Source organism: Gadus macrocephalus, chromosome 17 (genome assembly GCF_031168955.1).
Source record: "Gadus macrocephalus chromosome 17, ASM3116895v1".
In the NCBI taxonomy this organism is placed as follows: Eukaryota; Metazoa; Chordata; class Actinopteri; order Gadiformes; family Gadidae; genus Gadus; species Gadus macrocephalus.
In genome coordinates this window covers 5,950,547-5,966,390 of record NC_082398.1, presented here as the reverse complement: position 1 = coordinate 5,966,390, position 15,844 = coordinate 5,950,547, and the positions used below count along the sequence as shown (strand labels likewise).

At 46.8% G+C, this 15,844-nt stretch overlaps 1 protein-coding gene across 3 annotated transcripts in view; it reads left to right on the top strand.

Annotated features, from left to right (window-relative positions):
* The first annotated feature begins 8 nt into the window (after positions 1–8).
* The window catches only part of rtn3 (reticulon 3), a 21,885-nt gene continuing 6,049 nt past the window's right edge, over positions 9–15,844 (top strand). Inside the window, exons 1-6 of one of the 3 annotated variants that reach the window (XM_060076932.1) lie at positions 15–155; positions 3,192–3,239; positions 6,534–9,248; positions 12,734–12,941; positions 13,985–14,123; positions 15,502–15,571. In XM_060076932.1, coding sequence (XP_059932915.1) covers positions 65–155; positions 3,192–3,239; positions 6,534–9,248; positions 12,734–12,941; positions 13,985–14,123; positions 15,502–15,571 — 3,271 coding nt within the window. In that variant the 5' untranslated portion in view covers positions 15–64. Of the gene's footprint in view, positions 156–3,191; positions 3,240–6,533; positions 9,249–12,733; positions 12,942–13,984; positions 14,124–15,501; positions 15,572–15,844 lie in introns of all 3 variants that reach the window. The other 2 variants (XM_060076933.1, XM_060076934.1) reach the window with 2 other exon arrangements.

The window sequence follows — 15,844 nt, the reverse complement described above, 5'->3', positions numbered from 1 at the left end:
ATCGCTCTTGCGTTCAACGACACAGACATTCGTCGCGTTTGATCCTTTTTGAAACTGCAGTAAAATGGATCCAATGAATCAATCCGCCCAGATCTCGTCGTCGCAGGGACTCGCCGATGGACAGATTGCTGCCCCCAAAGAGTCTAAAATGTCCGGTAAGAAATAGTCATGATATACCTTTTGAGGTTTGGCCCACGGTTATTTAGATTCCATTAAAGAATTTCGTATTTTCGATGTCTGTGTCGACCTGCCCCATTTATATCCCCTCATCTATTCTTCCATGTGCGACAATCATGAAAAACGTCTGATTCCCCCCTCGATATTAAGCTGTTTTGTATACATGTTATCAAACTATTGGATGGTAAAATTGTGCTTTATTGGTAATTCAAGCATACGACTAGTATAATCAGAAACACCTGTGGTGAGCTGGGAACGAGTGCCAATTCGGCATTTGGGTTTGACTATTAAAATCGACACAAACGGGCCTTAATTACGTCTCGGATGGTTCATTTCGTGGTGTATTTTTTTCACCTTATTTGGCGGTATCACGGGGCCAACTGTTCACCAAACGAACACCACACATACGTCGAGACACGTACTCGAAACATGGCAATAAACGCGTTTTACACGTTGCCATGTCGTTATGCAGAAAAGCTAGTTATGCAGCTAGCATGTTTCCCTTGCCCTCAATGCTTTCGCTCGCAGAACCAATTTGACCTGAAATTCCGCCTCATACGAGCAGTATGAGAGGGGAACGCCCTTTATTCCTGGCTCTGCCCGTGTCGAAATGGCTTCATGGGGCGAAGGCAACAGCGGTCACCATTGCAGGGGCATTGTTAGCAAACCGCCTGGTCAACGGCGAGGGGACGAAGCACCGCTATGGCGCTGCAACGTCTCCTCATTTTAGTAAACAAACCCACGACATATCTCAGACATTTTGAAATAGCCATTTTATATCATGACAGCACGTATCATTTGAAGCTGATTAGACTCGGGATGGGAATGTTTTTAAAACAAAGGCCATGCACTGCCTGTCTGTCATGGCCTCGTTGACATATATTAGGGAGGGGCAGGAGGCCTGTAGTATCAGCGTTGGATTATTTGTGTCAGCACCATCCTCACTGAGGTAAAGGATGCACCCATCCATTGATGTACAACAGCGTCAGACATCCCCTATTTTCTAACCAAATATTTCATTTTTCCTTTCAAACGATGTCCTTAGTAGATGTACAAGATCTTTGATTATTAGTGTATAACAGTTAATTTGAAAGCCAGAGAGAAATCATTCAATGTAATTATTTCACCCAAATTACATATTGATATCATATAGTCAGTTGAACTCAACGCAATGGGTAAAAGTATTGTTTGATATTGTGAAAAACAGAAAGCTTAGCTGTGTGAACACACATTTTCAGTATCTTCTTATTGGAAAAACATTACCAGTTCCAGAACCAGCAGGCAGTGATTATTTTTTTCTTAATTGCTTCTACATCCATGCTTGGATTTGAACAGTACATTGAACGACAATATTCACAAAGGATCTGACACACTTCAAAGCAGAGACCTAATTTCTTAAACTACATTGCAACAGATTTTACTGAAAATTAGGCCTACATCGGAGTATAAACAAGGCCGTATTTCAAACAATAGTTTCCAAAATTAAAATAAGATGGTGATTCTTGAAGTTCTATGTTAACAAGTCTAACGTTTTCAACTGTTAAAAGGTGACCCTAATCCTGTGACAATCAAAAAGCACTAAAGAAACCATGTCCTAGCACTCGAATCCAATGAAACGTTGCTGCACCGTTCTCCGGTCTTTCATTTGCCTCGGGTTCTTGATTCCTCACAGTTTGTTCTAACTGCTACTCAGCATATCCTAACGTTGTTACATGTTTAGGCATATATGAGACCTGGAGCTATATGTACTACGTAACACAATAGATGTCTAATAGATGTGTATTGTTGTCCAACCTGATTTGGGTCCTATCTTTTTTATGGTTTGTGCTTACATATGTCATCATGGCGCTGTTAGATTTGAACAAAGATGGAAAACAGCGAAAAAATGTCACTAAGAATCCTCTTGTAACATGTGTTGACCTGGGTTACTGCAGAAAAATAGTGAGGACTCAAAACATGTATGTATTTTCTGCTCAGTCAGAATGGGATCTGGGGCTGATATATTCAATGAATGGTTCGAAGCTAAACATAAGGCTTGTTCTTTGAGGCTGACATTTCTGTCTTTCCTCAGAGTAGGCAAGACATGCAGCCACAAGCCGGCTGTCCATAAGTTGCAATCTCAGATAATGTCCTGAAGGAATTCGTTTTTAGGCTTTTATGTGGGTGAGTTGGCAGAATGTTTTTGGAATTTACAATTTACAGGGTCAAAGGTGCGCACGATCACTAAGTGCACCGTGTTCCCGAAAGGTCCCCTGCCACAGATGCTCATTTCCACAATTAGCCATGAGTTTGCATAAGGGTTAATTGCAGACCAAAGACCCTTCTTATCTGGAAACCTAACTGTAATAGTTGATGGGGAAATAAGGGAAGGTGCAGCAGTGTGTGATAAGTGAACAGCGATGACTGGGCCATTGGAATGCTGCAAGGCTAGGGCTGGGCACTAGTGAACTGCCCAGCCTGTCTCCAAACCTGTCCCAAGGACACCACCCCTCCGCCCAATGGGCTCTGGTGCATCATCAGTTCTGAGTCATGGCCAAAGGCATTCCTCACGCGTCAGTCCCAGTGGTTTACATGCATGGGAGGTGGACGGAAAATGTAAGCGTTCTTGACAGGTATGAAATGCCAGTTAAGTAGTGTTGAGCTTGAATACAAGTCGTCTTTACAGTTTTAGCTATTTTATTTTTTTTGGATAGAAATGCTATTACTTCTATTCTAAAATATATAGTAAATACATGTACAAACCAAGCTGTTTTGAATTGGTTCAATCCTGCCTGCTTAGAGTTTAAGTACATTTATTAATATATATTATTTGCAAAAGTAAAGCGACATAAATTTAAGTTATTTATTGGTTCTTTTCACCATATAATTGCATTAAGGTTGAATCAGTGAAGCCTTAATTGATATCTCTTCCTCTGTTCTCATTTAAATCTCATCTTTGTCGAGGAGGGTTTCAACAGGCTTACCTGGCGGGATGCTCATCCTTCTTTCCTTACCTTTTTTTTGTCATTTTTCAGATTCCTTTCTTTCCTCTTCGCCTGTATCTCTCATTCAGTCTCCTCAAGGCAAGTGTACGGTTCTCTTTAACGCTGCACGCCTGCTCTCCACCCCTCCCTCCCCCCTGTTCCCTCCTCTATTCCCCCTCATATCTGCTCTTAACTGGCCCTGGCCTACGCCAACTAAGCTGTACTGCCCTCACCATGCCTCTCTGGTTCCCTGCTCCTGCTCTTACGACCAACCGTCCTGTAGCTGTGCTCCAGTCTAGTCTAGCTAACACTTCGATTCACCGTGAGTTCCTGCAGTGCCTCACTAGCCCCACTGGGTGCCTTGGTTGGTGCAGGACTTTGGAACGGAGAAAGGGTCTGCGTGTACGATGCCTGGCACTCGTTCTGTGGGACTGCGCTAAAGTGATACACGATTTAGTTGGTTTCAAAAGAAAAGCCTCCAGTGGTATAGCCAAGCCCATCCTCTGGAGCAAGACCAGTGTTGCAGAGACTAGTTCTTGGGTTAACTGGCTCAGACTCTGCTGTACTTGCTCAGCATTATCCCCTACCGGTCTGGCTTTAGACATCCCTCCTCCACTGGCAGCTCGACTAATTGTATCCATCTGTGTCACCCACTAACTGACCCTAGGGGGGGCTATGCTAATTAGTACGCGGGGGACAGAGCATTATAAATGGCATGTTGTCGTTTTCTTAACCTCACCTAGGCATATGCATTAAACATGCTAACTTGCCTCACCTCACTTGAGGTGAGAACTACCCAAAATGAATAGCCCTTGAAGCTGACTCGCATCAATTTTGGTGTGCCTCTAGCATTCTGCAGAACTTGCTGCTACTCTACCCTGTTACCATAACCCAATCTAATCCTTCCATTGAAACCAAACGTACAGATGATTGCACCCCCGATCCATTTCGGTCTTTCCCGTTCGCCAGCCAGAGAGCACTATGTAGGTCAGCAAGCTCACTCCAGGTTCACGCTAATCCCATGATTGCCTCCTTATTTTAAGGAGGCAATAACAAGTTCAAGTTGACTTTGTGTGCAGCGAGAGAGGAAGTCTAAAAATGGACTGGTGTCAATGGGGATGGGGTGTCCTGGTGGTTCTCCAGCCTGGCCCAGCACCCATCCACCCCACTGAGCAGGTCATGGAGGAGGAGCGGCATCTGCTCCCCGCCCCAAGGACTCTTCCATGGGCGTTACCATTACCTCTTGGCTGCTTGATCCCGCTCTCTCCACTTAATGCATATATTTTGCTTATGGCTTTTTTCTAAGGCTTTTGTGCATGTCTTTCCATCTGCGCTGGAGTAGGGTTTTCTTCATCAGACTATTGTTTGTTTAGCATGAGGTTCTGCCTCCTATTCTCAAAAGACGTTATTTAAATTGGTTTCCTAAAATTTAAGACGAAAGATGTTAATGCTAGTGCAGAGCTAGATGGATCTGTTTGACTTGATATTAAATGGTTTAAAATGATAACTTTTCTATTAAAATAAAAGTTAACTCTTTAACAGTCTGGTATCCAATTGTCTCCTTCTCGTGCCACTGCGTTGAGGAATAGGGATTACTTGTAGTTTTGCAGGGTGATGAAATGCATTTTACCAATACAAACCTAAAAAATGTGGTTAGCACCGATCGAAAAGATAAAATTCCCATTGCATTATTCAGAAAGAATTTCCATGATAATCCCATCTGGAATACACAGGCCATCACACACAAGGAAGTTGACATTCAGTGAAATCCACAAATCGGTTCTTTAATTCCTTGTCCTTGTCTTGGTGCCTCACGTTTGCACTGGTCTCCCAGAGTAGTTGCTGTTTCATAATTTGTTTACCCTCGGTGGAGGCAATGGACTATGAAACTGTCTGTGAGATTGGAAAGTCCTCATGTGGCCTAGTTTGAACAATGCATTGCAGTGTGGGTCGTGGGGGGGATGGCGGGGGGCGGGGGGGGCACACGGGGGGCCTGGGACCCAGGCTAAGACAAAAGTGCACCAGTCAGATGTCCCCCACCAGTAATTTGTGTTTGAGTTTTCTTTAGGGTGGTACTATTTGTAACTTGAAGTTAGGAATTCAACATGATAGTACAGAGGAACTTTAACAATACAGTCATTGCATTGGCCAATTCTGTCCAAAGTTAAACATTGCCTGGTGCAAAGCAGTATTTTGGCTGGCAGAGATCGGACAGCTGCCGTGAATCTCTATTTAGCTTCTCCCATGACCGTTTGACACTGGGTTGTTTTTAAGTGACAGGAGAGACTGTTGGTGCTGAAAGGAACACACACACACACACACACACACACACACACACACACACACACACACACACACACACACACACACACACACACACACACACACACACACACACACACACACACACACACACACACACACACACACACACACACACACACACACACACACAGAGGGGGGGGTTTAGCTGATTGATTTGGCGCGCCTGTCGAATTACTCTCTCAGGGATGCATTCTCCAAAACCACACCCACACTCTTTTGTCAATCAGCATTTATTTTCAATGATGAAAACCAGCCCGTCTGGCAGAATTTAATCATCTTTTACGAGCTTCTTCCAACAAGGTTGAGAACCATTGTTTAATTACCTTACATTAACTGTTTTTGGCAGTATTGCATCATTGGATATTTGCTGTGATAAAAACACTTAGTAATGCAAGTACTATATTCTATACTATTTGATTGCATGTATTATGTAGCTCTTATGAATGGTATACACATTTGACCGTTACAGGCAAACATACCAAACCTGTTTCCAGATTTAAGGTGCCTTGTTCTTTAATAAAATCACTTGAGCAGATAAATTGGTTTGTGGATACTGTAAATTAAGAGCATAGGCCTATAGTACCTAGGATCTAGTTCCTGCACCTTTAAATCAACTGATTGTGTTCTTTGGGCTTTCTTAAAACTATCCAATTGAAAACTAGTTTAGTAAATATTTAATAGTTTGGACTATAACCAGGCCAGCTTAAAATCTCAGTTAATTTAATCCAATGCAGTACAGAAATACAAACAATATTGTTGGCTGATGAAATACTCTTTGAACTTTCTCATTTAGAGCATATGAATCATTCATTATCCTTCTGCATCAATTGCTGCTTGACGACAAATTCCTTTGATAGAGGTTAAGAGCAGCATGTGATGACGCAAGACCCCATCCTCAAAACTGATAGTTTCATGACTCAATGCATGATTGCTTGGGCTGCATCACATAGGCCTTGCTGACTAAATAATGAAGTGCATGGGAGTTGTGTGTCAGATTTCTTTTCATACCCTCCCCTCCTTTCCCCAACCCCTTTATTGTTTCCCCCACCTCCATGAATTACAAAGTAGACAAGAGAGTGGTTCTTGGCTCTGACAAGCCTTCCGAAGTTGTGGCCACCTCCCTTCGTTACTCATCTCAGCCTGGCTCCTTTTCACCTGGTAACTATGGGGCTGAAGCCAGCTCGCCTGACGAACAGCCAGACTCGCCGATCAAGACGTCCCCCGTTTCAGAGAGAATAAAGGCTTTGGAGGCACTAGCTGCCAAGAAAAAGGAACCCGACTTCAGAAACGATGGTGGCTTTTCTCACTTCAGAGACCGTCATATTGAGAAGTCCCCAGTGGAGAAGTTTACCCCAGTGGAGAAGTTTACCCCAGTGGAGAAGTTTACCCCAGTGGAGAAGACCACCCCAGCGGAGAAGACCACCCCAGCGGAGAAGGTCGTGCCCGCTCCTCAGAAGAAAGGAGGTTCTGTCAACTCGGAGTCACCAGAATCTCCCTTCGAAGTGCTTGGAGATTTAGGCCAGGTCAATGAATTTGAAAACACTGCAGACTGGATGAGGGTCCATTTACCTCCAGCTCCGGACTTCGACGATGCCGTAGATTTGCGCAAAGATGACCGGGTTTCTGAAAACGATAAGACGCAAAAAGAGAAGGAGGCAGCCATAGTCATACCATGTGTACCTGAAGCCTTTACAAGTGTCCCTGATTCGTTGCCCAAAGCACCTTTCAAAGATCCTAAATTGGAAAACAAAACTGAAGTGCCACCAAAACAGCCAAGCCCTGAAGAGGAATCAGAGTTTGATCTGAGATTTTTACCAACGGCCTGCGTGTGGGAACAGGAAAACCAGAGTACCAAGGATCCAATAAACCCTGCCCATATTTCATCTGAAGCCCCTGCCCCTCCCACAGGATTTGAGTCCACATCCCCTCCCATTCCCCCGCTTGTTGTTGCTGATGCTAAGCAGAAGGATGTGGAGGCCACCAAGACCCCATGTGATCAGGACATGGATCCAACGGAGGTACCAGAGGTGGACAGCTCGGGGGATTCTGATGATACTGTAATTGAGGATGGTGTCTCTCACCCCATAATCCCAGAGTCGGCTTCCTCGGGTCCTGCTCCCTCAAAAGAGCCTACCCCTAATGCTGTGTCGTCCGGTCCCTCCCTCCCTGACGAAGAAAAGGAGAAGACGCCAATGAGAATTGAGAGAAAGCTAATGCAGGTACCGACCATTAACGTCATTGAGACTGATGAACCAAATTATAGTGACGAGGAAATGGAGATGGAGATGGAGGAAGAACATGATCAGAGAGATGAGTTTGTGAAAGACGCAGCCCAAGAGTCTCCAAGAACTCCCGAACCACCGCCAGAAACCACTAACACAGAACTTGCTAACACACGGCCATTAGAAACTGAGTTCATGGAAGGCTACTCTCCTCCATCTTCCCCCGTGCAATCAGATTCTGAATACTCCCCCACACACAAATTACCCAAATCTGAACCTGATCCAGTCCGACAAGAATCCACGATAAAGATGCATGTTTTACAGAATACCTCTGTCGATTTTCCTCAAACCCAACCTGAATTATCTCAGATCAGCTCCTCCGACAACACAAACAATAACTTTTCCTCCTTCAAGACTGATATGTCTTTTACAAAAGAAGATATTGAGTTATCAGAAAGCTACGATGAATGGTCTGATGAACGGCAAGACATTCTCATTAAACCCGACAAGATCGACATAACCGCTATGGCTTTGCCTAGCATCTTTAATATAACCGATACAAAGACGGATACAGATACTAAACCAGGCCAGATTGAAGCTCTGCCCCCTTGCAAATCAAGCTTCATGCAGGATGACTTGTATGAAAGGCAGTCGTTTGATGATGAATACGATGCATTGCCTTCTTCGGATGACACGCCTAACCAGAATTACTTTGATGGCAATGATCAGGTGCCTTCCTCCTCAGATGCATCACAAATCCATATTGAAGTGCTGTCTGCAAATACCACAATCTACAAGGCCCCCAAAGATGTTGCAAACTCCGAAGAGGTCAGTTTGCTGGATGACGAGCCACTCCCAAAGCCAGTTGGAGGCCAGCCATCCCCGAGAGAATATCCAAAAGACCCGTATTCTTCTTTTGGCGAACTACCTTCCCTCAAGGAGTCTGAGGATTTGAAAGCGACCAGTGACCTCACCACGGACACCGTAAAAAAGATTGAGTCCATTCCACGGGAGAACACCGACACGGACGATGGTCCCCACACACCGGACACCACTAGCGACCCTGAAAGCATCGAGCCAGACTGCTCCGTTTCCAGAGCCACCGATAGCTTTGTCGACTTCATGAAAGAGTGCTTGAAATCAAGACAGGACCCGGAGACGGAAGACGGCCATCGCGATGTTAAGGATGAGCAACCCGAAAGCGAGGAGCATGCCCTGCAGTCTCCGCCGACAATGGTGATGGACCTCGAGCAAGAGGAGCTTACAATAAGCGCTCTGAAAGAGTTGGGCAGTAGTCAGGAGGAAGAGGACGATGAGCTCATGGAGAAGACCACATTTAAACCTCACAGTGAGATCCCTGCTCGGGACAAAACGGGCCCAGGGTCAACCGGCGTTGTTCAGCAGTCGCCTCGCAGCCCAACTTCCACCCCTCTGTCTCCACGAGCCACACCCACGTCAGAGAGCGCATATTCCAAAGAGGTAGAGGCCATTGACCAGTGGGTGGCCGAGGCGTACTATCTTGCCGAGCATGTCTTGACGGCAATACTAACGCACTTATCAGGTAACGCCCCCCCCTCCCGCCAGGCCCCGAGGCCTGCTAACCTTTCACGCACGCACCTCAACGATGCCAACGACTCCATTCAGTGACATGTAATTCTTCCCCGGTCATTTCCCCCCCCCCTGTTTGAATAACTTAAATTAGTATGACATGAATGCATTTCACTACTCTTATAACAAATGCATTCTAACCGCATCTTAATCGAATGCCTGCAATGGTTATTTTCTGATGGCTTGCATATGGTGAGCACATGGAGGTTTAACGATGAGTTTGTCAAGGTAATCATGGAAGACGGGGGGTATACTGTGTCTTTGTAGGTCTGAACAGAAGTATACCTGAAGATGGGCTTTTAAACGTTTCCCTTTTTAATTCAGAATAGCACCTAATGGTGTCAGATCAACACTTTAAACCTCATTAATTCAAAATAAAGCATGTTCTGGATGGTGAAGATGCAGAATTCAAACAAAAGCGAGAACCTCCAAAGGGAAATACTATTTGGGAGTGACCTTTTTTATGTTGTAAAAGAGCGCTTATATAACATAACAAATGCAGGTCGTCATTTTTAAGTCTAGTTGGAACTGGGTTTGAGCCTATAGGGAGCAAATGGTGACTTTCAAAACTGAGATTCTGTCTCCACGTGAGCCTTTGACCCCCGTGCTGCCACTCGTCTTTTTTTAAAGCTTGGCAGTTGTCTATTGTAAAAGAGCTGGGGGGTGGAGGCAGAGCGACCGAGGCGCCATTGATGATGACATTGCCCTGGTGCATGTGGCAACAGCTCTGCAAGTCAGATGGTCGGTCACCGGTGTCAAATTTCTGCTTTGATGCAGCTTTCCACAGAGGACAAATATTCCAGACTTAATGGGCTTTATCAGGGGCTATAAATAACATGCTAATTATCGCCGCCCGTTTGACCTAACCCACTTCACGCAGAAATCATGTTAATTGGTTTTTGTGTACGTTAGTTTGTACCGGTTTTTCGGCGCTAGGTTCTCGGGCACCATGCCAAATTTGCCGATTTGGCTTACGGTCATGAGATATTTTTGCCCCCCCAACACCTCTCCGCCCGCCCTTGTCTCCTTGTCTGCTCAATCGACACCAGATGCAGTCTGCGGCCTCCCTTCCATTAGGTAAACGATACCACGCCGTCATGTGTTGCAGGCTCGGACTAGGTGTTAAATAGTTGCTGCGCCATGTACACTGGTCATCTGTGACCCTCATCATAGGATCGGCTCGCAAATATTGAAACGCTACTCTCTTATTAAAGTTATTTTCCCCCCTCACTCACACTCGTAGTGTGAACCGCGACTGTATGCAGACATAGGTTGACACGTTCCTGCACTGTCGTTGGCTGTGTGACGCGGTGTCCTTGCCAGCTGCCACCAGTAAGGCGTAGGCAATTAACCTAAAACATTTTTAACCCAAAAGTTTGACTCATTGATCCAAAAGTTTTGCTAGTTTCTGGTACAGACAAAACCCTATTAGTGTGTGTGTGTGTGTGTGTGTGTGTTTATATATATATGTATGTCTTCACCCCTTCTATAATAACGAAATGTTATTTTTCGTATAATCTTTTCTGTGATGCATCGAGTCCTCACTCTTGCTCTTCAAGTCGTCTCATCTGCAGTGCTTCCTGTGACTTTGTAGGGTGTGTTTGTTGCAGGTCGGTTTCTCTAGGAGAGTTTCAATATTACTGGTGTGCCCCTTACAGCTGGCAGAAGTCCACCATTTCAGTTAGCAAGAACCCACCTCCCACTTCTCTGCCAACTGCATCTTCTAATCTAATTAGAATCTACTCAAGATTTCTTCTGAGTGGGGTGCATGTCTGGCCTGTGCTAGAAAAGGGCTTGCTTGGTGTAATGCCTGACTTGCTGCCAGCTCTTTAAAGATTAATCATAAATTGGATTTCCAATTTGTACCGACAGCCATAAACGTTCTTATCCCATACCGGAATGTAAGGAGATTGAGCTGTAGGGAAAGAGGGCAAAGGCATTGTGTCAGAACTTAATACGACCTGGCTATCGCCATTCATTTTCTTAATTACCCCCGGGAAAGAAAAAATGTTAATGACAAAAGTGACACTCCCAGCTCAGTAGCATCGGCGCCGACTGAAATTAATCTCGATATTTGATTTGAGACGCAAGGCGGCCTTTACAAACCCAAGCATGCATAGAGCCACAATGTAAAGTGGTGCCTTTAAGAATTGCACCAGGCACAGCGAGGGAGAAAGCAGGCCACTGCGGCTCTCCCACCGCTGAGACCTCCCTCCAGAACTGGGGCCTGTGATGCAGAGTGCAGAAGGGAGAGAGGAGGAGGAGGAGGGTGCGGTGAGCGGTGAGCGAAACGGAACAAGGGGCCGCCAAGCTCCGGTTCTCTCCCTTAAGGCCCATGCGCAAAGCATGCTGGGAGGGATTTAGACCCCTGCAATGCTGGCTAAGGAAACCCCTACGTTTCGCGGTGCAAGTCGTGTGGCGCAAACAATGAAGTGTCTTGGTTTTAGTATCGATTTGTCTTGTTGAGACATCGATGTCCGACATACTGAGATCTGATTTCCTTTCCAATTACTTCAAATTGTCCACAACGCTGTTGAAGCACTCAAAGTCACAAGCTAGGCAGGAAATGTGGTATTGCTAAAGTTAGTGAAGCAATTACATTTGACAGCCACTGGAATGATTGTGTTAATCCCTTATGGAGGCCCTCCCTTGCTAAACTAGTTCTTTAAGTTGCATTAGCAACCCTGGAGGACTTGTCCCTACACCACCGGTGTATGTGTGAATGTGCTCACATGCATGCACCCTTTTTGGGTGTGTTGGTGACGTTGAACACCGCTCCCTTTCCTGGTCAGAAGGGTGCCAACCTCCAACCTCACCCCCCCGGTGAGAGGTCCACGTGGAGACATCGGCACTCCCCCGTGTGTGACGGACACGCAGTCGAGGGAAAGGGAGGTTTCTATGCGTCACACGTGCTGTAAAAAAGCGTTACGTAACTGCCCAGTTGAATGGCCATTAGTTCTGCATGTGCAGCCTCCAACAAGGCCAACAGCCCCTGTATCCAGGGAGTCTCCAGCAACACGCCAGCTCTCCCTTTAACTACTCAGCATAAACATGCCAGAGGGGTGCTTGATGTACCATGTTTTATACTGGTGTGTTGGGCTGGGAGATCAACGAGATGTAGACCCTGGTTTCATGAGGGAGAATGGTGTGTTTTAGGTGTCATCAACTAATTTTTGTTTCTTCCCCCTTTTGTTGCCCCTCCCCCCCCCCCCCCCCCCCCCCCCCCCCCCCCCCCCCCCCTCCACCCTGAATCTGTCCCCAATCCATCCCTCTCGCTAAAACCACCAACACTCCAAAAACAATATCCTGCTGTCAAACCCCCTACACACACGCACACGTATCCATTTCAACCTCCTCCGACTTCTCTCTCCGACCCATCCTCCCTCCCCCTCTGTCCCCCCCCCCCCCCCCCCCCCCCTCCGTCCGTCCGTCCTGCAGTCAAGGACCTGATCCACTGGCGGGACCCCAAGCAGTCGGGCGTGGTGTTTGGTGTGTCCCTGCTGGTGCTGCTGTCCCTGGCGGCCTTCAGTGTGATCAGCGTGGTGTCCTACCTGCTGCTGGCCCTGCTCTGCGTCACCATCACCTTCCGCATCTACAAGTCGGTGGTGCAGGCTGTGCAGAAGTCCGGGGACGGACACCCCTTCAAGTAAGCACCGGGCGTTGGACCGCAGTCACGTTGACTGTGTAAAAAGTTTGGGGTGTTATGGAGAATAGCTATTTCTTTTTTGCATTTAGGGCATTTGGCTTTTGGACGCTTTTATCCAAAGCCATGTACAATCAAGCACGTTTGTCAGCAGAAAGAGAAACGACAATATATCGGTATGTCGGTACAGTGAGGATATTCATAGAGTAGTGCCAAAGCACTTGCAATCGCTAGGTTAACCTATTCCCCGTATACAACAGAGATAGCTAGGATAAGATGCTACACAATGCCAAGTGCTAATTTATAAACTAGTTTTATTTTCTTTACATGATACGGACCGTGGGTCACTGGATGATGCAACGGAAGTCCCAATCAGCATCGGAAGCTTTACATTTAGTAATTAAAATATACTTATTCTTGAGGTCAATTCAGTAGTGCATGTCGTTACAGCACGGGTAGGGGTCACTCAAGGACACTAATAGGTAGTCCGCGGACATTGGGCCTCGAACCCTGTATCTTCTCCTGGGATTCGAACACCCTTTCCTAGCCGTTACCTGCCTATAGTAAAATAAATGTATGGAACAGCTGGGATGGATGTATTATTCACCAGGGACTGGTGAAAACACATAGGGGTCTTTGTGGAGCTGGGTTACCAGGCGAGTGTGAGGGTCAGGCCTGACGGGCTCTGAACTGAGCCTGGTGGTATTTATAGAAAGACCTTTTCAGGAGTGTCCACCACCTTATTGAGGCACACTTGGAGCTCCCCACACACCACAGACACCGTCCAACCCTGTCCTAAAACGGGCTGGATCCGCTGCGATGGAATCGGTGGTCCTGAAAGAGCTATTGTTTAGCTTGTCAGAAATTGGAGGCCATTACATGCGAGGCGGGTAGTTAGTTGTAAACCTGTTTCTTCGAGTTGTCAAGCAACTTGTATTAAATACAACCCAGCAGCTAACCCAGGGATAAAATATGAAATACAAATATTAGCGCTTGTTTTGTTTCTGGTGTTCACTCCTGCCTTTTCCCTGCGGCGTGCGCCACAGGACTATGATGGATAAGGATGTCAGCATCCCCCCAGAGACCTTCCGCAAGCACGTGGACGCCAGTCTGACCTACATCAACCGCGCCCTCAAGCAGATGAGCCGCCTCTTCCTGGTCGAGGACCTGGTCGACTCCCTGAAGGTAGAGCTGCAAGGCCGGCTAATTGGCCAATCGATGTCCCTCGTCACGCTCCCTCTCTGTGTCTCTGTCTCTGTGTGTGTTTGACGGTGAACGGCCAATCACAGGGCACCTTTCCTCTCCTTCTCTCTTCTTCTTCCTCTCCTCTCCGTTCTTTTATTGGAGCACGGCCCTCGCAGACCTCTATTCTTAGTCTTTTCCTCCACGACTGGCTCTCTGCGGAATGCATGCATGTGGGCCGAATTGGGGGAAGAGCTGATGAAATGTGAGCGAGACGTAAATAACCAGGCTTAGCATCCAGAAGCTATCGGGTCGGTAGCTTAGCCGGGGAGAGGGTGGGGGGGTGGGGGGGGGGGGGGGGGCGGCGGCGGTGCTGCTGGCGGTGCTGCTGGCGGTGCTGCTGGCGGTGCTGCTGGCGGTGCTGCTGGCGGTGCTGCTGGCGGTGCTGCTGGCGGTGGTGGGGTGCGTCAGGAAGGGATAGCGACAGCCTTGCTCGACAAGCAGTGCCATCGGAAGGAGAGAGAGAGAGAGAGAGAGAGAGAGAGAGAGAGAGAGAGAGAGAGAGAGAGAGAGAGAGAGAGAGAGAGAGAGAGAGAGAGAGAGAGAGAGAGAGAGAGAGAGAGAGAGAGAGAGAGAGAGAGAGAGAGAGAGAGAGAGAGAGAGAGAGAGAGAGAGAGAGAGAGAGAGAGAGAGAGAGAGAGAGAGAGAGAGAGAGAGAGAGGTTCGCGTTTGACCGACCTAACCCGACCTCAAAGCCCCCTGGTCCCGCGGCGATCCCGGGAGCGGGCGTGCGGAGCTAATGTCCGTCACACGGAGACTCCGCCGCCTCCATTCACCCGGGCCTCTGGGCGCCACGTCCTCGCCTCCCCCCCCGTCTTCGAAGTGGCTACGTCCGCCTTGTTTTATGGATTCAAGAAAATCACTTTTTGGATGAGACGGGGAATGAACGATGTAATCGGCAAACATGATGCCACTAGACAGACTACAAACATTGTGATGGTGACGCAAAATTGATTAAAATGTTCTTGAATATGTAAATATGTTGGTCTTATCACTCCAAATGCTAGATTTATTACAAAAGCAATGATTATGAACCGGTAAACGGAGGGTGAACAATTCAGAATAGATAAAGATAATACGGGTGAATCCCTCTCCCCATACACGTGTGTCGTTTCACAACGGCGATAAGCAATCGTGTTAGGCTTGGCTAATCTGTGATGTCCTAGAAACCATTGCCCAAGAAGTAAAAAAAAAACAGGTCAACGCATTGCTCTACATATCCCTCTCCAATGGACGATCCCTCCCTCCCCCCCACCGATTGATGGGTTGGTTAGAGAAGGCGATGGCGTCTAACCCAGCTTGTTTGTTTCTCCCCCCCCAGCTTGCTGTGGGCATGTGGCTGCTGACCTACGTCGGAGCCGTCTTCAACGGGATCACCATCCTCATTCTCGGTAAGATGGAATGAATTTAAAGTTATTGGATCGCAATAGGATCGTTGTGTCTTTGAAAGGTCAGCAGGATGTGAAGACAGCGCCTTACTGTGATATCTGGTTTTGTAGCTTGAATGGATTAGGATAAGAACACGTGCCCCCTAAAATAATCAGGATATCAGGTTTGATACGCCCGTTTTATTGTCTAGATAGATTACGATAAGATATGCCCGATAAAATAAGATTTCCTTTCCTGACCCTCATGATGATTATCGTGACATTGTAATTTCTTGT